At 50.7% G+C, this 19,155-nt stretch overlaps 1 protein-coding gene across 3 annotated transcripts in view; it reads left to right on the forward strand.

The window, feature by feature from the left end:
• Window positions 1-13,140, forward strand: part of LMBR1 (limb development membrane protein 1) — a gene marked incomplete at its 5' end in the record, with an annotated part of 123,725 nt that extends 110,585 nt beyond the window's left edge. The window contains 2 exons of one of the 3 annotated variants that reach the window (XM_081101868.1): window positions 8,535-8,696; window positions 10,729-13,135. In XM_081101868.1, the coding sequence (XP_080957994.1) occupies window positions 8,535-8,696; window positions 10,729-10,814 (248 nt within the window). In that variant the 3' untranslated portion in view covers window positions 10,815-13,135. Of the gene's footprint in view, window positions 1-8,534; window positions 8,697-10,728 lie in introns of all 3 variants that reach the window. The other 2 variants (XM_081101869.1, XM_081101870.1) reach the window with 2 other exon arrangements.
• Window positions 13,141-19,155: the final 6,015 nt, after the last annotated feature.

Raw genomic sequence — 19,155 nt, forward strand, 5'->3', positions numbered from 1 at the left:
GTGAAGTCAGTGGGGTGTTAAAGTCCCCTACTATGACTGTATTGTTGTCGATCTCACCCATAAAGTTCTCTAGAAGTTTTTTTAAATATATTTAGGTGCTTCTATATTGGGTGCAGGATTACCAAGGTTATATCCTCTTACTGGATCATCCTTTTAGTATTATGTAGTGACTTTTGTTGTCTCTTGTGATTGCCTTCATTTTGAAGTCTATTTTGTTGGATATGAGTATTGCCACTCCAGCTTTTTATTCTTTTCCATTTGCATGGAAAAAATTTTTCATCCCTTTTACTCTCATCCCGTGTGTGTCTTTTGTTCTGAGGTGGGTCTCTTGTAGACAGCATATGTTGGCTCATGTTTTTATATTCATTTAGCTACCCTATGCCTTTTGATTGGAGCATTTAATCCAGTAACATTGAGAGTTTTACTGATAGGTACTTATTCATTGCCATTTTAATTCTGTATGGCTAGGTTTCTCTCTCTGTTTCTTCTTCTCATTACAGCAGTCCCTTTAGCATTTCTTGTAACACCAGTATAAGCCCCCCCCCCCTTTTTTTTTGTCTTGGAAGCTCTTTATTTGACCGTCTATTTTGAATGATAGCCTTGCTGGATATAGTAATCTTGGTCTCAGCTCCTTGCTTTCCATTACCTTGAGTACTTATGCCATTCCCTTCTGGCCTGTAGAGTTTCTGATGAGAAATCAGGTGTCAGCCTTATGGGAACTCCTTTGTAGGTAACAGTTTTCTTTTCTCTTGCTGCCTTTAAGATTTCTCTTTGTCTTTAATTTTTGGCATTTTAATTACGATGTGTCTGGGCATAGGCCTGTTTGGGTTCTTCTTGCTTGGGGTTCTCTCTGCCTCCTGAATTAGTGTGACTTTTTCCTTTACCAGGTTAGGGAAATTTTCTGCCATTATTTCTTCACACACATTCTGTATCTCTTCTTTTCTGCCTCTTCTGGCACACCTGCTATTCTAATGTTATGTTTCCCACAGCTCCCTTAAGCTATCTTCCTGTTTTTTAATTGTTTTTTTCTCTTTGGTTCTCTAATTGAGTGATATTTTTCTACCCTGTTTTCTAATTTTCTGATTCAATCCTCAGCGTCCCCTAATCTGCTGTGCATTCCTTTCCTTGTGTTCTTTGTGTTATGTCATTCTTTATCTCAGATTATTCTTTTTTCATGATTACTATATCTTTTTTCATGCTGGTGGGCATCTTTACTATCATTACTCTGAACTCTGTTTCAGATAAATTTCTTATCTCTGCTTCATTTATCTCTTCTTCTAGAGAATTCTCTTATTCTGTCATTTAGGGGTTGTTTTTTTATCTCTTTATTTTGGCTGTCTGTCTGGGTTTGTGACTATGTATTAGGTAGATCGTCTATGCCAAGCATGTCAAACTCAAAGGCTAACGGGCCAAATAAGCAAGGTGTAAGTTTATGTGGGCTGCAAAAAAAACCCAAAAGCTTCAATTTTCATGGATATGTAGGTTTATTTAGATAGAGACATGCTGAATACAAAGGGCTTAAATAAATGAGTCATCGTTAACATAAAATAACACTTTAATAAACATTGATATTTTTTCTTGAACATTAACTTACCAGACACTGAATAACTGCACAAATTAATAAGCATAACGCAAATAAACCTATTTTTCTTGTTCTCCGAAAGCGAAATATTTCCTGTTGCGCACACCAGACAAGTCAGTACAAGACTAATGACGTGGCAATCAGCTGCTAAAGTATTCGCTGCTAGATTTAGGGGAGAGGAATGGTGCACCTGCCATAAGGCGCGTAAGGGAAATGAATGCAACACGATTATAGTAATCAGTCATTAGCGAATGTAGTAGTTCAATATTAATAACTAGAGGCCTGGAGTACAAAATGAATTCATGCATGGGTGGTGTCTGGCTCCCCGCCCCTGATTGAAGTGGGGGGGGGGGCGGGCGACGAACGGGGGCTGGGTCGGTGGGTAGAGTTATTTCTGTCAAAGATCTTTGCAGGATGCGTACACGTTTGCTGTTGGCTTTTGGATGAGTTGAAGCTTCAAAGGCGCTTCAATGTCAGGGACACTTACAGCTTCTGTTTCTAAGCCTCCCCCTAGACAGGTCATGCAGGTTAGTTCCCTGCTGACAAGCCCTGTAAAGAGAGGCCATGGTGTGATGTGGCTGCCCTCTTTGGTAGGAAGCAGTGGAGAGAATGCAGGAAGATGGTGGTTGTGCTGGGCACCTCTCCTGGACACCTGACTGACGGTGCTGACCATGAGCAGTTTTCCTCCTGATCACTTGTCATTCAGGTTCCTGGTCTATGAAGGCTGGAGAGTGTTTACTTACTTAGAATCACTGAAGGTCACACTTCAGTGATCGGGAGTGGGGCGGGAGAGATGGTCGTGGGCGGGGCTGGCAGGATGGAGGGGCCGCAGGCAGTTGGCTGGCCGGGCCCAGCCCCGATCAGGCTGGTTGGTCACTGCAATGTGTGTCATAGCCACCGGTCATTCTGGTCGTTCTGCTGTTCGGACGCTTGGCATATAGATAGATAGATAGATAGATAGATAGATAGATAGATAGATAGATAGATTATGTATAACAGGATATTGTAAAAATTAAGTTGCGAAATTTTTATTAAAATGTTTCTTACATATTGTTACATTGGCTGGGCTGTAAAAATATTCATTGTGGGCCACATGCAAACCACGGGCCATGAGTTTGACATACGTGCTTTATGCCCCTCAATCTCTTGTTTAGGGCAGTGTTAAATGCTGTTTCTGACTGATTAGATCAGGCAAAGACTCAAAGCTTCCAGAGATCGCTTCGTCAATAGACGATTGACCCTTGAAGAACAGTCTGCCTACAGACTGATAGGATTCAGATATGAATTGCCCCAGGCAATCATCCTCAGGTGTGGAGACTTTTTTCCAACAGGGTGGGGCAGTTGCTCCTGCCTGGAGACTAGTTGTTACTTATAGTCTCTGAAGTGCCTCAGGGAAAATTGTTTTCCAATAGGGTATGTCATTGTCTTCCCCCAGGCAAGGCAAATGTCTATTTGGCAAAGATGTCCTCTGCTGCATGAGGGAATGATTCAGCACAGGAAACCGGGGGTGTCTGCCTTCTGAGTTCTATACTCCCAGTTCCTAGTCCTGAGTTCTGCTCATATAGCTCCAGTACACTTCACCCTCCCTCTGCCGGAGCACAAGGTGGGTGGCTCCACAGGGAATTTTGTGCATTGACCCTTTAAGAGGTTGCCTGGATTCCCAGCTTTCTCCCTGGCAGAAAGCACCCCACTGCTTTTCATAGCCAGATATTATGGGTACCCTCTTCAGTTCTGGTGCTCTCTGCTGGGGGGCCCAGCTTGGGGATTAGGTCCCAGACTTCTCAGTGGCCCCCCCCCCCCCCCCCCCACAGCTGAGATATCTCTCCGGGACTTAGCTGCTGTCTATGGGTACCTGGCCAGCCCTTTTGCACCTCTGCCCCTCCCACCAGTCTCTATGCCGTCTCCACTTTCAGTCCTCAGGCATCAGGGTTCTCTCCTGTGAGTCTTCTGTTGATTATTCAGGAAGTTTTTCCTTTGCAACAGCATGGATGGAACTGCAGATTATCAGCAGTGATAATTTAAAAGAAGGCTAGGATAGGAGGGTAGGCAAAGCTTATTCTATCAGCTAGCTGCTGTCCCAAGTCCTTAATCTATAGTATACATTTTAAACTTATCACAGTCTACCTTCAGGTTATAGTTGGTGTAAGAACCTTATAACAATAGACGATTGACCCTTGAAGAACATAGGGGCTACGGGTGCCAAACCACTGCACAGTCAAAAATCCACATATAACTTTTGACTCCCCCAGAATTTATTTGTTCTTAGGGGATTGGTTCCAGCATCCCCCCAGGTATCAAAATCAGCAGATGCTTAAGTCCCATATATAAAAAGGTATAGATCAAAGCATACAGCCAGCCCTCAGATTTCCAACTGGGATCAAAAATAGTACAGGTGTTTATTTAAAAAAATATGTCTATAAGTGGGCCTACACAGTTCAAACCTGTGTTGTTCCATTTTTTCCCTATCAGCTTTTGTGCTACTGTTGTCATACATTTTACTTGTACATGTTATAAACCCCACTAGAGGCCCAGTGCACAAAATTCATGCATTGGGTGAGAGGAGGGGAGTCCCTCAACCTGGCCTGCTCCCTCCCCTGGGGGAGTGGGCCTAAGCTGGCAGGTGGACATCTCTCTCACAGTCCAGGACCACTTGCTCTTTACAACCCACCTGCTTGCTGCTCCTTACCACTCAGCTCACTGCTCCTTAGTGTGAGGTTGGCCTCTGGCTGAGCAGGGGGAGCACACTGACCTCCAGGGGACAGCTCCTGTGTTGAGCGTCTGCCCCTGGTGGTCAGTGTGCATCATAGTGACCCGTTGTTCTGGTCGTTCCGCTGTAATGGTCACTTAGGCTTTTATTATATAGACTAGAGGCCCGGTGCACAAAAATTTGTGCACTTTTGGGGGGGGGGGCGGCCCTCAGCCTGGCTTGTGCCCTCTCGCACTCTGGGACCCCTCGGGGGATGACCACCTGCTGGCTTAGGCCTGCTCCCTGGGGCGATTGGGCCTAAGCTGGCAATCATACATCCCTCTGGCAGCCTGGCAGCCCTCAGGGGATGTCCACTTGCCAGCAGGGAGCAGACCTAAGCTGCAGTCGGACATCCTTAGCGCTGCTGAGGAGGCAGGAGAGGCTCCCACCACCACCACTGTACTGGCAGCCATCAGCCTGGATTGTGGCTGAGCAGAGCTACCCCATGTGGGAGCACACTGACACCAGAGGGCAGCTTCTGCTTGAGCGTCTCCCCCTGGTGGTCAGTGTGTGTCATAGTGACCAGTCTTTATGCTGTTAGGGTCAGTTTGCATATTACCCTTTTACTATATAGGATAGAGGCCTGGTGCACAGGTGGGGGCCGGCTGGTTTGCCCTGAAGGGTGTCCCGGATCAGGGTGGGGGTCTCACTTGGGTGCCTGGCCAGCCTGGATGAGGGGCTGATGGCAGTTTTCAGGCTGGCCACACCCCCTTTAGGTTGGGGTTCTCCACTGGGGTGCCTGGCCAGTCTGGGTGAGGGGCTGAAGGCTGTTTTCAGACTGGCCGGAGACTAAAGCTCCCAGCCTCTCCTTTTTTTCTTTTTTTTTTAATTCTGGGATTTATTTACCTTCTATAATTGAAACTTTGTTGCCGTCACTGGAACTGAGAGCTGGCTCTTGCTCGCTCCAGCTCTGAGGCCACGGTCTGCTGAAAGCAGGTATTTGGGGTTTGTTTAGCTTCTATAATTGAAACTTTGTTGCCATCACTGGAGCTAAGAGCCAGCTCCAGCTCCGTGGCCACAGCTGGCTGAAAGCAGGTAGGCATCTGGGGTTTGTTTAGCTTCTATAATTGAAACTTTGTTGCTTTTGGAACTTAGATCCGGGCCGTGGCAGGCGGGGAACCTTGGCTTCCTCCATCACTGGAGCAAGCAAGCCTCCTGTTCGCTTCAGCTGCATGGCTGCCGGCCGCCATCTTGGTTGGTGGTTAATTTGCATATCGCCCTGATTAGCCAATGGGAAGCATAGTGAAGGTACGGTCAATTACCCTTTTTGTCTTTTATTAGATAGGACTAGAGGCCGGTTGCACAAAGAGATTCGTGCAATAGGCCTTTCCTTACCCTGGCTGCCGGCACTGGTTTTCCTCTGGCACCCGGGACCCAGGACTTCACTGCTCCACCCAGAGCCTTCAGTCTTTGCGGCTCCAGCCAGAGCCTTCAGTCTTCCTTCCGCCGCTTTGTGCCTATGTATGTAAATTAACCGCCATCTTTGTTAGGTTAATTTGCATACTTTCCTGATTGGCTGGTGAGCATAGCGGAGGGCTGGTCAGTTTACATGTTTGTCTATTATTAGGTAAGATGGTACATTGTTTTTATTTTTGCTTCAAACAATGATCTTTTGCAGAGATTTCAAACTAAAAATTTTTTTCTGTGTAGCCACATAGTAATCATTTCTGTTGCGTCACATTCACTGTTAGCTCACACCAGTGGTTTCAAACGTGGAGTCTGGGCCCCAGGAATTCACAAAGGAAGACTTGGCTGTGTGAACAAATCAGTAGAACTTGCGTTTACCTTTATTTTTGGGACTTTTTAGCTGAGCCTTTGTTTTGTCTATGTGTAATGTGTATGCCAGTGAATAGCATCATTTATAAATAATTGCACACACATCTGTTGGGTATATGTGCTCTCATTTTGTTTTGCTAACGGTGCTGTCTGATCAAGAAGGTTCAGACTAGATAAGGCTCTGAGGAGTGTCCGGCAAGGATTCTGTCCTGTGGCCTTCCAGCTCCTCCATCAGTGAGTGTCATGATATGAAAGATTTGTGCATTTATGTGCTTTCTTATGAAAAGAGCCATGGTTTCCACTAGATTCTCAAAGGCATCGTTGGCCCTGAAGGTCAAATATCTCTGGGCTGAAACCAATGAAGCTTGTTTGGAAGGACTCAGTCTTGTTTACAGATACCTTCTTAGGCTAAATTAAAGGGTATTCTATTTGAAAAATAAAATATATAATTAGACATGTATTCCTTTTAACAAGTAAATTTTCACCAAGACTTCCGAGGAGCTGCAGCCACGGCCATTGCCATGGTCTTGTGGTGTGGGGCCGTGCAGCATCCCTGGCTGGACTCTGGGTCCCTGTTGCCTTTAGAAAGATTTTGTTGTTTATATGTTTTCATTAATCTTCTGGCTCCTTAAAACATTATTGTAGATTATTGTCTCTCAAAGTCAAAGTCATTGGCGCTGGGTAGATGTGACTACAAAAGAGTTACTTTTGGAAACATCTTGTTTTCCTGCCTGTTTGGTATGAAGAGTTTTCTGCTGTCTCTATGGGTTGCTTTTGTAGAGTCTGCCCTGGGCAGGTGATGGGATTGCATTGGGGTGGGGATGAGAGTGAAGTCTGAAAGCTGGCTGACAAGGTGAAATGGAGGTTAGTCAAAGTCTTTCTTGAAACCCTTAGAGCACTCATAAAATAAAGGGTTGTGTTTTTAAAAAAATATATTTTATTGATTTTTTTACAGAAAGGAAGGGAGGGGGATAGAGAGTTAGAAGCAAAGATGAGAGAGAAACATCGATCAGCTGCCTCCTGCACACCTCCTACTGGGGATGTGCCTGCAACCAAGGTACATGTCCTTGACTGGAACCGAACCTGGGACCTTTCAGTCCGCAGGCCGATGCTCTATCCACTGAGCCAAACCGATCAGGGCTAAAATAAAGGTTTTGATTTATAGTCCTTTGTGGTTAAATTTTTATATGACCCTCTGTAGCTCTTTAAGTTCTTCCTTGAGAGATGGCAACAGTATACCAATGGTCAGAAAATCTTACCATTCACACATCCTTTTCAGTAAGTATGGGCCAAGGCACATGCTCATTGAAGAGAAGGGCTATTTAAATTATTGCTTTTATAAGCGTGTACAGGTGAGTTAAAGGGACTTCCTTGCAATATGACACAACCACGCTGCATTTCCAGCTGTGCCATTTTATTCGTCAAACCTGTAGCATCTGATTCCCATGAATGATTTTTTCCTGAAAAGGCCTCACCTGTGTGTTTATTAATTTACTAGAGGCCCGGTGCACAAGATTCATGCACTCAGGAGGGTCCCTCAGCCCAGCCTGTGCCCTCTCACAGTCTGGGAGCCCTCAAGTGATGTCTGACTGATGGCTTAGGCCACTCTCCCCCCCACCCCTTCCCGGGAGCAGTCAGACAGACATCCTTAGCACTGCCTCGGAGGTGGGAGAGGCTCCCGCCACTGCTGCTGCATTTGCCAGCCATGAGCCTGGCTTCTGGCTCAGCGGTGCTCCCCCTGTGGGAGCGCACTGACCACCAGGGGGCAGCTCCTGCATTGAGCATCTGCCCCCTGGTAGTCAGTGCGTGCCATAGCTACCAGTGGTTCCACTGTTCAATCAATTTGCATATTACCCTTTTATTATATATAGGATTATTATATAGGCTGTAGTAAGTATTGAGTGTATGCAAGGCTTTGCTCTGGCATTGGGACCACAGGAGTCAGAAAGATGAAGCCCCTGCTCTCAGGACTCATCCTGTGGGGAAAGGAGGCAGTAAAGCAGCCAGAGGAGGCAAAGCTGTTCCAGGTCACATGTGCGATGGAGAAACAGAATTTGAGTCGAGGGCATGGAGAGGCAGGCACCCTCTCCAAGGACATGGACAGGCGGGGATGGGGAAGGAGTGGGTTGTCAGGTGTCTTTTTCTATCAGACCCCTGTTTCCTGGGTCAGTGTTCACTCGCCCCCACATCCTCCTCCCCCCCCCCCCCCCCCCAGCAGCAGGGCAGTTCTGGTCAGTGTGAGCATGACCTCTGTGTGACCTCTGTGTGAGTAGCACGTGGGGGAGCAGGCAGGGCGGACGGGTCTGGTTCCACAAGGCATAGTCACTGACAGAAACGGGAAAGGCCAAGGAATTGATCTGATTTGCACTTTATTTTGTGATGTCTGTGAACACATCATACCTGATTTTAAGGGCTGTTTGTTTTTAACAGGAATCACTAGATTCGATCTTCTGGGAGACTTCGGAAGGTTTAACTGGCTGGGAAATTTCTATATTGTGTTATCCTACAATTTGCTTTTCGCTGTGGTGACAACACTGTGTCTGGTCAGAAAATTCACCTCTGCGGTCCGGGAAGAGCTCCTCAAGGCCCTAGGTAATCCGCCGGTGCTGCGTGGTTTCTCTCTGCCTACTAATTCGTAACTTCACATGAGAGCTAATTTTCAGTTTTCACTCACTCATTTCTCCAAGTGTGTGAGCCCTTGGAGGTCACAGTCCTAACCCTGGTGTGAGTCCTCCCTCACCTGTCAGGCTCCTCCTGAGGACTGCGGGGCGACAGACACACTTCTCAGGAGGCTGAGCCCGCCCTGCGCGGTCGGAGCAGGAGGCGGCAGCTCTTTGTCTGTGCCGGGTGCTGGGAGGGAGTGGGGAGGGCGGGAGGATATTTTCTGGGAAGGACACCGCCTTCTGTTTCTGTGCAGGATTTTCATGAGCTTTGGGTTTTGCAAGTGTCAGGCCGACCCCCAGTTCTCTTCTGTGAGCTCCACACAGCTCAGGATAAAGCACAGTGTTCTCGCATTCCTAGGAGCGAAGCATCCTGACCCCGTCTCCATGGCCACAGGACAGTGGGCGCGACTCCTCAGTGGGTGTAAATGTGTGTTGGTCCAGCTTACGTCAGCAGTAACCTAAGCACGTTCCAGCCTTTAGGTGTTGGGAGCCCCAGGTCAATAGAAAGGACCACACATCAGCCTTCTGGGGTGTGGGCATGAACCTTTATAGCAAAAAGGGAAAGGCAGCAGTTGATGCTTGACAGTCCTGACGTGAGCTCACCCCCTGCACTGGCCGCGCTGGGCGCTTACACTCCACGCTTCACTGTGTTTCCAGCTCCTGGACAAGGCAGCCTGATGCTGGGCTCACTGAGGCCTTCCCAGCCCAGGGATTGAAAGGGTGACCTTTGGGCCTGGCTGGCGTGCTCAGTGGTGGAATGTGAACCTAGGAACCAGGAGGTCAGGGTTTGATTCCCGTCAGGGCACATGCCTGGGTTGTGGGCTCAGTCCCCAGTGTGGGGCGTGCAGGAGGCAGCTGATCAATGATTCTCTCATCATTGATGTTTCCATCTCTCTCTGTTCTTCTCTGAAATCAATTATATATATACACACACACACACACACACACACACACACATTTTTTAAATAAAGAAAGGGTGACCTTGGGGAAGGAGAAAAGATTTCGGATTATTTGTGTTTTACTTTATACTAACCCTGTAAGGAGGTGGCTGATGAAATATTGGCCCGAAAGGGAAAAGTTACGCCTCACTTCAGCCGGAGCACCAGAAAGTGTGTGGGTCCCTGCCCAGGTGTGGGATTCTGGCTGTGGGGTCTGCACAGTGGCTGGGATCAGGCAGTTCTGGCAGGCAGTGTCCAGAGTTAAACCGCAAGGCCGCCGAGCTGTAAGCTCACTCAGCTCCCGCGGGCACCTCTGCGAGAGGGCGGCTGTACCCGCAGCGGGGCCGCTGCATGCAGGGTCCTGGATGCCCCGTCAGGGCATCTGCACACAGTGGACGCTCAGTTTAGCTACGGATGATGGTGCCCATGGCGGCTTCTGCACAAGACAGACACTGGTTCCTCCAAACCCCAGCCCAGGCAGCACCCATGTTTCAGAAGGAACCCCCCACCCAGGAGGGCTGTGTCCTGTCCCCTCTCCCGCGGGTGCAGTGTTCTGTGTTGGGTTCCGTGGAAGTGGTGGCTCAGAGGCACAGGTTGCTGTGACTCACATAAATACTTTTTATTCTCTGAAATATCATCTTTGTTCAACTTGTTGCTTTGCCATTTCTTTTTCTTTTGGGAAATGTTTTCCATTGCCTTTCTTTTTAAATACGTGCTTCATATTTTGCTGTGTCTGTCAATGCATTTTCCTGTGTTCTTCATATGTGTGTATTTTGAAACACAAATGGATGATGCTTGTTTGGGGTTGGGCTCCCTGGGAAGCGCCCTTGGGGTAGGAACAGGCTTGCAGGAGGATCAGTGCTGAGGGTGGGTGAGTGGGGCGGGACCTTCATGGGGCGCTATGTGTGCCACGGGGCTGGCCCGGGCCCAGGTGGAAGAGCGACCCCTTGGAGGTGTCCCCAGCACCGCCACCCCCACCCGCCTGGGGCAGAGCCTCCTCTCACCATTTCCTCCTCCCCGCAGGACTCCATAAGCTGCACTTATCCAGGGCGCCCCGGGAGTCGGACACCGCCAAGCCGTCTGCCAATGGGCACCAGAAAGTCCTGTGAGGCCGCTCCGCTCTCAGCGCAGATGCGGGAGGACTCGGACATTCCTGGTCCCAGGAGTGGCGGCCCCACTCACTTTCTAATTGTCCTCTGGGAACCTGCGGGGCGTGGGTTCCAGCCCCACACCCACGTCTGCTCTGTCGGGACGGCCACCAGAAGGCAGCCGGGAAGCTAGGGCTTCCGAGGACTTGCTCCAGCCCAGGACCTGCACACGTGGAGGCTGCTGGCGGCACCTGTTGCTGGGACAGGAGGTGACCAAGGGCGTGGGGCGAGGCCAAGGGCGTGTACAAGGTGCGGGAATGTCTGTGCCTGGGACGTGGGAGCTGGCATGGCGCCTGATATTTTCCACGTCCTTGATGCAGGAACAAAGCACAGTTCAGATTTAGTTACGGATGTGAGTCCAGGGGACACAGGGAACTCTTACCCCCACGCTTGGGCAACCCTGCGTCAGCAAGGTGGGATGGAGGGGCCAGCCAGTTCCAAGTTCATGGCCAGTCAGTGTCACCTCTCCTGGCACAGCTGCCAGTGTGAGACCCTGGGACCAGCGCCCGCCTTACAGGCTGTATGACACCATTTTTTAAGCCCTTTTTTCTAAACTCCCTTAACTCCTCATGCTCCTCCGTCCATCCTAAACTAAGCCCTCTGGGTAGAAGCCCCTTTCTTTTGCCGCTGCTTCAGGCTTCGCTACTTTTGCCATTTAAACCTCAGACCCGGAAAAGCAACCAGTTTAGCACCAAACGCACAGCATTTGGTTCTGGCATAAGAAGAGTTTGGCCGACTATCGTGATCTGCTAGCCACTCAGTTCTTAAGCTGTAAATAATTCTCGGGGTCGTGTCGTGGCCCCACGTCCACTGAATAAAGTTGTTCCCCAGGAGACCGAGTTCTGTCAGTCGAGCGTGCAGGATCCGAGGGCCCCCGCACAGCCCCACACCCGGTCTCTACATACACACGTATGTTCACATGTCTGTAAATACATACACATATTCATGTGCACTGTGTGTGTGCGATGAACCATCTATGCAGGCAACAGTAAAATAACTTTTTTCTCAAATTGTTGCATTTAAAGCTTTTTTTTTGAGGGGAGGGAGCAATTATGAAAACCAGGCTGTGTATATTGGACATCAAAACATTTCCACTTAGAGTCAAAATATTAAGAAAAATGAATGGTTATGTTTGTAAGCTCCACTGACTGCCTGTCCTCCATGTACACCCACACTTCCTTCGGAGCCACGTGGAAATGCAGGCCGCTTAAAAGATAGTTGAGGATTGTGAACAGCACTCAGTAAGCCTCGTGCTCGCGCTGGTGACGGCCAGCATGGGACGCGCCCGAGGAGGCGCACGCAGGCGTGCTTTCTCGTTCCTGCACCTGCCCGTGTGGGCATCAGCTGCCAGCTGTGGCTTTCGCGGGAACTCTGGGAGTCGCCCTGGGACAGACGGCCATGGGAGCAGACACTCTTCTTTCAGTAGAGTGGCACTGCCCAGTCAGCCCAGTTCAGGCACGTCCCGGGAGAGTTCTGGGCCGGGGCCTGCAGCCACCTGTCAGTGAGGGCTGGTGAAGGCCAGCAGCCATCCCGAAAGTGGCGCTGCCCCTCGTGACCACAGGCCTCCCCCTTCCCATCTCCCCCGTCTTTTCTTATGGCGTTAGGCCTGGGGGTATAGGTTTCTTGAGGAGACTCAGCTAACTCCTGTCATTAATTGGTTCTGCATATTTAAATATTTTAAAATTATAAAACTTACAGATGATAACTTTTGTAATGATTTTCCAACCTATTTCTTAGATTTAATGTTTTCTTAGCTTTATGAACATTCTCTCTAAGCTAGATCTGTTCTAAGTAAACACAAACACATTCACATTAGCGCTCAGTGCACAGTGGGTTGTGGGTGGGAGGGAACTTTCCCGTGTTCCTGACTCCCAGGTGCGTTAAAGGTGTGCGCACACCTGGTCTTTGGGGCACCCGCACCTGCCTGACTTTGCTGGGCCACAGTGGTCCCCCATGGCCTCGGTCACCCTGAATCTGTCCACAGCACAGGTTGGAAGCCTTGTTGCTTTCTGGTCGTTTGCATAGTATTTAATGAATAAAGAGAATTCTTACAGTAATTTTAAAAAAATATATGGGCGTATATACAGTACTGACTTTTTAAACTTTAAAAAATCTGGTCTGATGTTACTTTAAAAATAATGTTTGGAGGCACTGGTAGATTTGTTTACAGGGCATTGTTTTTTTGTTTTGTTTGTTTTTTACAAATTGTTACTCCTGTTTCTATGAGATATTGTCAGTGTGACCATTTAAATGTCTTAGAAATTAAAGTTTTACAAAAATGAGTGCTTATAAGCACTGAAATGTGTTTTTCTAAAAAATCGGAAATACCATCATGTCTAAAACTTCAGGGTATGTATAGGTACTTCCATTTCCTTGTATAAAGAGCAGTAATTCTGGTGAGACACTGAATGGAGGCAGAAGCCGCTCTTTTCTCTCTTTATGGTGGAGATACTGGTAGGCCAGTTTCTTGCACTCTGAGATGGAGCCTCAATCGCGGAAATGATGTGTTATCCTGACTGAGTACCTAGATTTGTGTGCTTCCCCTGGTCTCTCCCACAGAAGGCTCGGCCGCACTGAGTGTGGTCCAGGCAGCGCAGCGAGCGCTCGGGACAGGACGGACGTTAGCCGCTGGTGCAGGCACCGACAGGCAGTGCTTTACGCTTTCTGACCACAGAAGAGACACACTGTACATGTGAGTCAGCACGCGCAGCCACACGCACACACTTCTGTCCGTATAAACGAACATTTAACCAGGAGGGCCTCCTTTCACGTGTGTGATGTATGCTGGCATTTTCTATTCCATTTCGTTATTTTTTTAACATAAACCACTAAGTCATTTCCTGACCTGTATTAATGGATGGTAAACTTTAGTTTGAAAGACACCACGTTGAGGGCTGTGAAAATTGTTCATCAGATGAAATGTGTTATCCCAGATACCTGAGGCAGAAGTCCTAGGCGTGCAGAGTCCTTGTTGCCCGCAAAAATGTACTTAAAATCAGTCGAAATTGCTGAACCGCTAACACATGGATTATAACATTTCAAAACTAGGTGATTGATCCCTATGTCTGGAAGGGGAGAGCTGGGAGCTAGTTTTTGAGAGAAGTGATTTAACCTCCTGTTGTGTGTAACTCAATTAGGAAGGTGTCTTTCAAGTTCAAATGTAACCAAATAGGAAATCCAGACGGAGACAGCTCCTCTTGGTGTCTCACTGCTCAGCTCTCCCAAGCAGAGGCCCAGCCGCCGGGCCAGCAGGACGCCGGGCCGGGAGCAGGGCCGCCAGTGTCCGCCACGGGGCAGGCCCTGGCTGGGAGTGAGGCCGAGGCGGTGGTCACTGCGCCTTGTCTATGAGACGCTGTTACTGAAGACGAGGCCGCTGCAGGGATGAGGGGCAGCCCTGGAAACTGCACGGTTTTTTGTATCAGCAGACGGTGGATTTGGACAGTCAAGTGCCAGCTCCTCATGCGATGCCAGTGTGGTCGCTTCCCATGTGGCCCTCGGTCCTCTGGGCGCGTCTCCGCCTCCAGCATCCACAACGGCCGCCTCCTCTCGCTGTGTCCTCACTGTGGCCTTGGAGGTGCAGCGGCGGCGGGGGCGAGCCTGCCGTTTGCGGGGAGACCTTGGCCTCGGTCTCCCCGGTCTCCCCGAGCGCAGGCCCAGGCCCTGCTGGCGTCGGTCGTGGGGTGCCGAGGGGTGGGGACGTGGCAGCAGCCGGCCTCCGTGCGCTCGGCTTGCCCAGCCAAAGGCACTGGGTTCCAGAGCGAGGCTGCCAGGCGCTCCGCAGCGCTGCCCACGCCAGGGGATGGGAAGCTGGATTCTAAGGTGAGACTGATGTTATGTATGTCGCTTGCAAAAGGGACCGCCTGCTTTAAAATAGTGATGACAAGAACACTCCCAACAGCAGCCACTTGGTGCTCCCGGCGCCAGGCTTTGCTTTAGCGTTTAATTTGTGTGAAAGTGCATTTACATATGTCATTTATTCAGTCCCCATGGTGACCCTGTGAGGTGTGTACTGTTAGTAACAGTATTATTCCCACTTTGTAGGTGAGGAAGCTGAAGCACAGAGAGGTTAAGTAACCTGTCCAGGGGCCCACAGGATTCAGAATTCAAATCCCTGGCCAGCTCCTAAGTCCTGCCCTTAACCACTATATACACCACCTCTCAGAGACGTTTTACTCCCACTGACGGCCAAGGAGCGTCCCCCCCCCCCCCCCATTCCCAGGACTGGATGACAGAGCCCCTCTACCTCCAAACAGTTTCCGCTCTTCTAAACCAAAAAGGCGTGGCTCAGAGCTGTCACCTCAGTCTTGGTGGGGACAGTAAACCAGGTAGAGAACACGTGTGAGACATTTGCGCCTTAAGAACGCTACTTGATTGCCTTGAAAGGAATTGTGAGAAATCCTCACCTGTCCGAATTCAAGTAACGGACTCAGAGACAGAAGTATGGAAAAAATCAGACTTTTAATAAGTTCTCAAGAGCGGGTGCCTGTCCAGTTGTACAGGTACATCTGGGGCAGCAAACACAGCCTGTTTATTCAGTCCCTCCTCCGGGTCCTCATTGGCTGAGTACTGTGGGGTCACCTGTTTCCTCATATGTCGCCTAGGTCTTGCTGTCTCCCATTGGGCCATTTAAAAAAATTGGGCTGAAGCCTCTTCTAGTTGCCTCCACCTCCCCCAGTCTAGTTGAGGCAGGTACCTCGGGGGTTTCCACCATGATGCTGGCCGCAGTGCTTTGTTCTATATCCTCCTCCCTCCTCCCTACGGTCTGCTTGCCCTGGGGAAACTCAGCAACCATTTCCATCAAAAGCCGACCATGCTGGAGATGGGTCACGGAGGCCCATTTCCTACAGAAGGAGGTGGTTGGGAAGTTCTCTTTGGCTCCCGCTTGAACGCACAGGCCCAGATCTGGGGACCTGCAGCCCCAGGACGGGTGGCGGAGGCCTGGGCTTCCTGTGCAAAGCGGCTGTGCAGAACCTGGGCTGTGAGGAGGACCAGGAAGAGTGGCCACAGCCACCGCACTCACCTCCAAGGGCAGAAGTGGGACGCGGGAGACTTGCATGTTGACAGCATTTTACACGGACACCCGCCCTGCGTGGCTGACGCGTCTGAGTGCAGGCGCTCGTTAAGTGTCAGCTGTTATTTGAAAATATTTAAATATTTTAATTGCTCGGCCTTTCTGAGACAATGTCGTCATTAGCCTATAAAGGACTGTAGCCTTTAACTTTTAGCAGTGGGCTGCTAGAAACAGCCGGCAACATTTAAAAGTCCTTAAAAGTCGTGCAGCGCTGGATTCGGTGCTTCAGAACATTGCTTTATAAAACCCTGTGATGTGGATATGAAATATTTGCTGGGTGTGTCGTTAATACTTTTCCTGGTTATTTTTTAACTTTATTTTTGATTATTTTTAAAGTTTATTTTTATTGTTGACACTGTTATAGGAGTTCTCATTCCTGCCCTTTGTTTTTGGGTGTTAGGAAATTTAAAAATTTGAAGTCGTCAAAATCTGAAATTTCCCATGAGTACTGAAAGAGCCCCCCCTCCCCTACGGTGTGAAAGAATCCTGTTGGTTTTCTTCCTCACTAGTTCATTGAGACGTAATACACATCCATAAGGTCGCTCTCCAGCGCAAGTCGGTGCTCAGGGCCCTGCTCTGCCCCGCGGGTCTGTCTGTGCCCGCACCAGCCGGCTGTCAACAGGCTCACACACTGAGTCCCACGTTTCGGGATCACAGACCTGACTGACCATCGCCTCCCTCACCGTCGGTCAACTGGTGGCCACCGCTGCAGCAGAGCCAGCACCAGAACCCCGAGGATGTGGGCAGGGGGTCCTGGAGCTGGGGCTCCCCTCAGAGCTGGCGGCCCGTCCCCAGGACTCTGGCCCCACCTCGGGGCGCACCCCGTGCACGCGGGCTTCCCGCGGGAGAAGCAAGCCTGCTGCCTCCAGGGGCGGCGCCCTCACTGTGAGTCGCTCCATCAGAGAAGCGGGGACAGGCCGCGCCCCTAAGGCCCAAGCGGCTCAGCCTGGATGGCACAGGGTCCCCATGGAAGCGGCAGTCACCCGCCCCGTGAGGGACACGGCAGCCTCTCCCTGAATCTGCACCTTCGTGTGGCACCAACAGGAACCCCATTTTGCTTACGTCCCCCAGTGGCCGTTTTGTGGGAAGCCATGTCTGAGCTGAGTATGAAGCTGTCTGGGAGGCGGTGCACCTTCGGGCCGGAGCACCTTTGGGCGAACCTATGGTGGGGCCTCGGCCTGGGTGCCCAGCAGCGGCGGGAGCAGGTGCCAGGAGGGACGTGAGCCTCGGGCGGGGTGAGGGGCGGCTCTGCCCACACGCTGTCCTCTGGGACCCCCAATAGCACTCGTCACTGAGGGAGTGACACTTGCCTTGCTGTCACTCGGGTCGCAGGTGCCAGAAACCCAAGTCCAGACGCTCGGGGTCCTCAAGTCGGGTGCTGAGTCATGTGCAGTGCGCCCAGGGGGCGGGAGCCGGGACCAGGAGCGCGTGGTCTTGGAGCCGTCGGAGGGGCAGCGACTCCACGCACCCACCTCACTGCTTTGTGGTCAGCTCGGAGTGGCTGCACGAGACCACCTGAGCACTCGGGGATCGCTGCCTCCCTCCCCATGGCCACTGCACATGACTTGGATCGGGCTTGGGGAGTCTCCCCACCGGGAGACCGGTGGCTGGCGATGGGTTTATACCAGCGGTTCTCAACCTGTGGGTCGTAAACAATGGAAGGAGGGGGAGCCACAGTGCGCCCAGGGGACCCCCCCAGACCAGCCAGCCCCACCCGATGGTGGGGAACATGTGCTTGTTGTGACACCATGACAGCAAAATCGATTCCCTCAGCACATGAAACAAAACTGGAATTTACTATTAAAAGGTAACACGATAGGCAACCACCTGAACTGCAAACACGCTACTTCAGTGATGGCGAACCTATGACACACGTGTCAGAGGTGACACGTGAACTCATTTTGGTTGATTTTTCTTTGTTAAATGGCATTTAAATATATAAAATAAATATCAAAAATATAAGTCTTTGTTTTACTATGGTTGCAAATATCAAAAAATTTCTATATGTGACACGGCACCAGAGTTAAGGTAGGGTTTTTCAGAATGCTGACACGCCGAGCTCAAAAGGTTTGCCATCACTGGGCTACTTTTAAATCACTCGGGAGACCGGTGGCTGGCGATGGGTTTATACCAGCGGTTCTCAACCTGTGGGTCGTAAACAATGGAAATACATCCTGCATATCAGATATTTACATGACGATTCATAACAGTAGCAAAATTACAGTTATGAAGTAGCAACGAAAATAATGTTATGGTTGGGGGTCACCACAACATGAGGAGCTGTATTAAAGGGTTGGGGCATTAGGAAGGTTGAAACCCTGTCACAGAACCGCGCTCCTAACCCCCCTCCCCCACCCCCCCAGCTCGCTTTCCTTGGGGCCCAACTCCCTCCTGGTCACTGACCTGCTTTCGCACCTGGAAGTTTGCAGGAGCCGGGACCAGGAGCGCGTGGTCTTGGAGCCGTCGGAGGGGCAGCGACTCCACGCACCCACCTCACTGCTTTGTGGTCAGCTCGGAGTGGCTGCACGAGACCACCTGAGCACTCGGGGATCGCTGCCTCCCTCCCCATGGCCAGCCCCAGGCCATCCCCCCGGCTTCCTGCAGCTGGTGCTTGTTGGTCAAGCCCCGGTTGGAAGAACAGAGGATGTGGGCAGCTCACAGACTTGGGGAAGCTGGAGATCGGGCTTGGGGAGCCCAGGAACAGGGCCCCGGCGCCTCATGGCGTGATGCAGGCATCGCTGGCCTCCCTCTAGATCCCAGGTTTGGGGCAGTGGACTTGCCTGCTCTGGCCACGGCGACCCGGCTCTGCCCACCGGTCAGGGCCTTCGAAGGGGACGGCGGGGCCAGTGCCCACTCCCCCTGGCTCTCTGTTGGTCAGACCGTGCGGTCCGTCTCCCACTGGGCGACGCTCCGTTGGAACGGCGCTCGAGCTCTGATTCCTGAGTGGTAGGAATCAGTCCAGAGAAGTGAAGAGCACGCTAGCGTTTTAAGAGGATGAGAATAGTAATGAGGAGGCTGTGCATCCCAGCATTCGGTCCCATTTGGCGCCCTTGACAGGTGCACCCTTGTCACCCTGTGTGCCCACCGCGGGCTCGCGGGCTCCCCGCCTGCCCTGGGCTGTGGCTGCAGTGATGTGGTCCCAATGCCCACGCACGGTCCATGGGCATCGCCGCCTGCTCTTCCCAGCGGTAGCACCCTTGTGGGGACTCGGGGGACGGGGGAGAGCCACGA

Source organism: Myotis nattereri (assembly GCF_964212035.1).
Source record: "Myotis nattereri genome assembly, chromosome: 11".
NCBI classification, from domain to species: domain Eukaryota; kingdom Metazoa; phylum Chordata; class Mammalia; order Chiroptera; family Vespertilionidae; genus Myotis; species Myotis nattereri.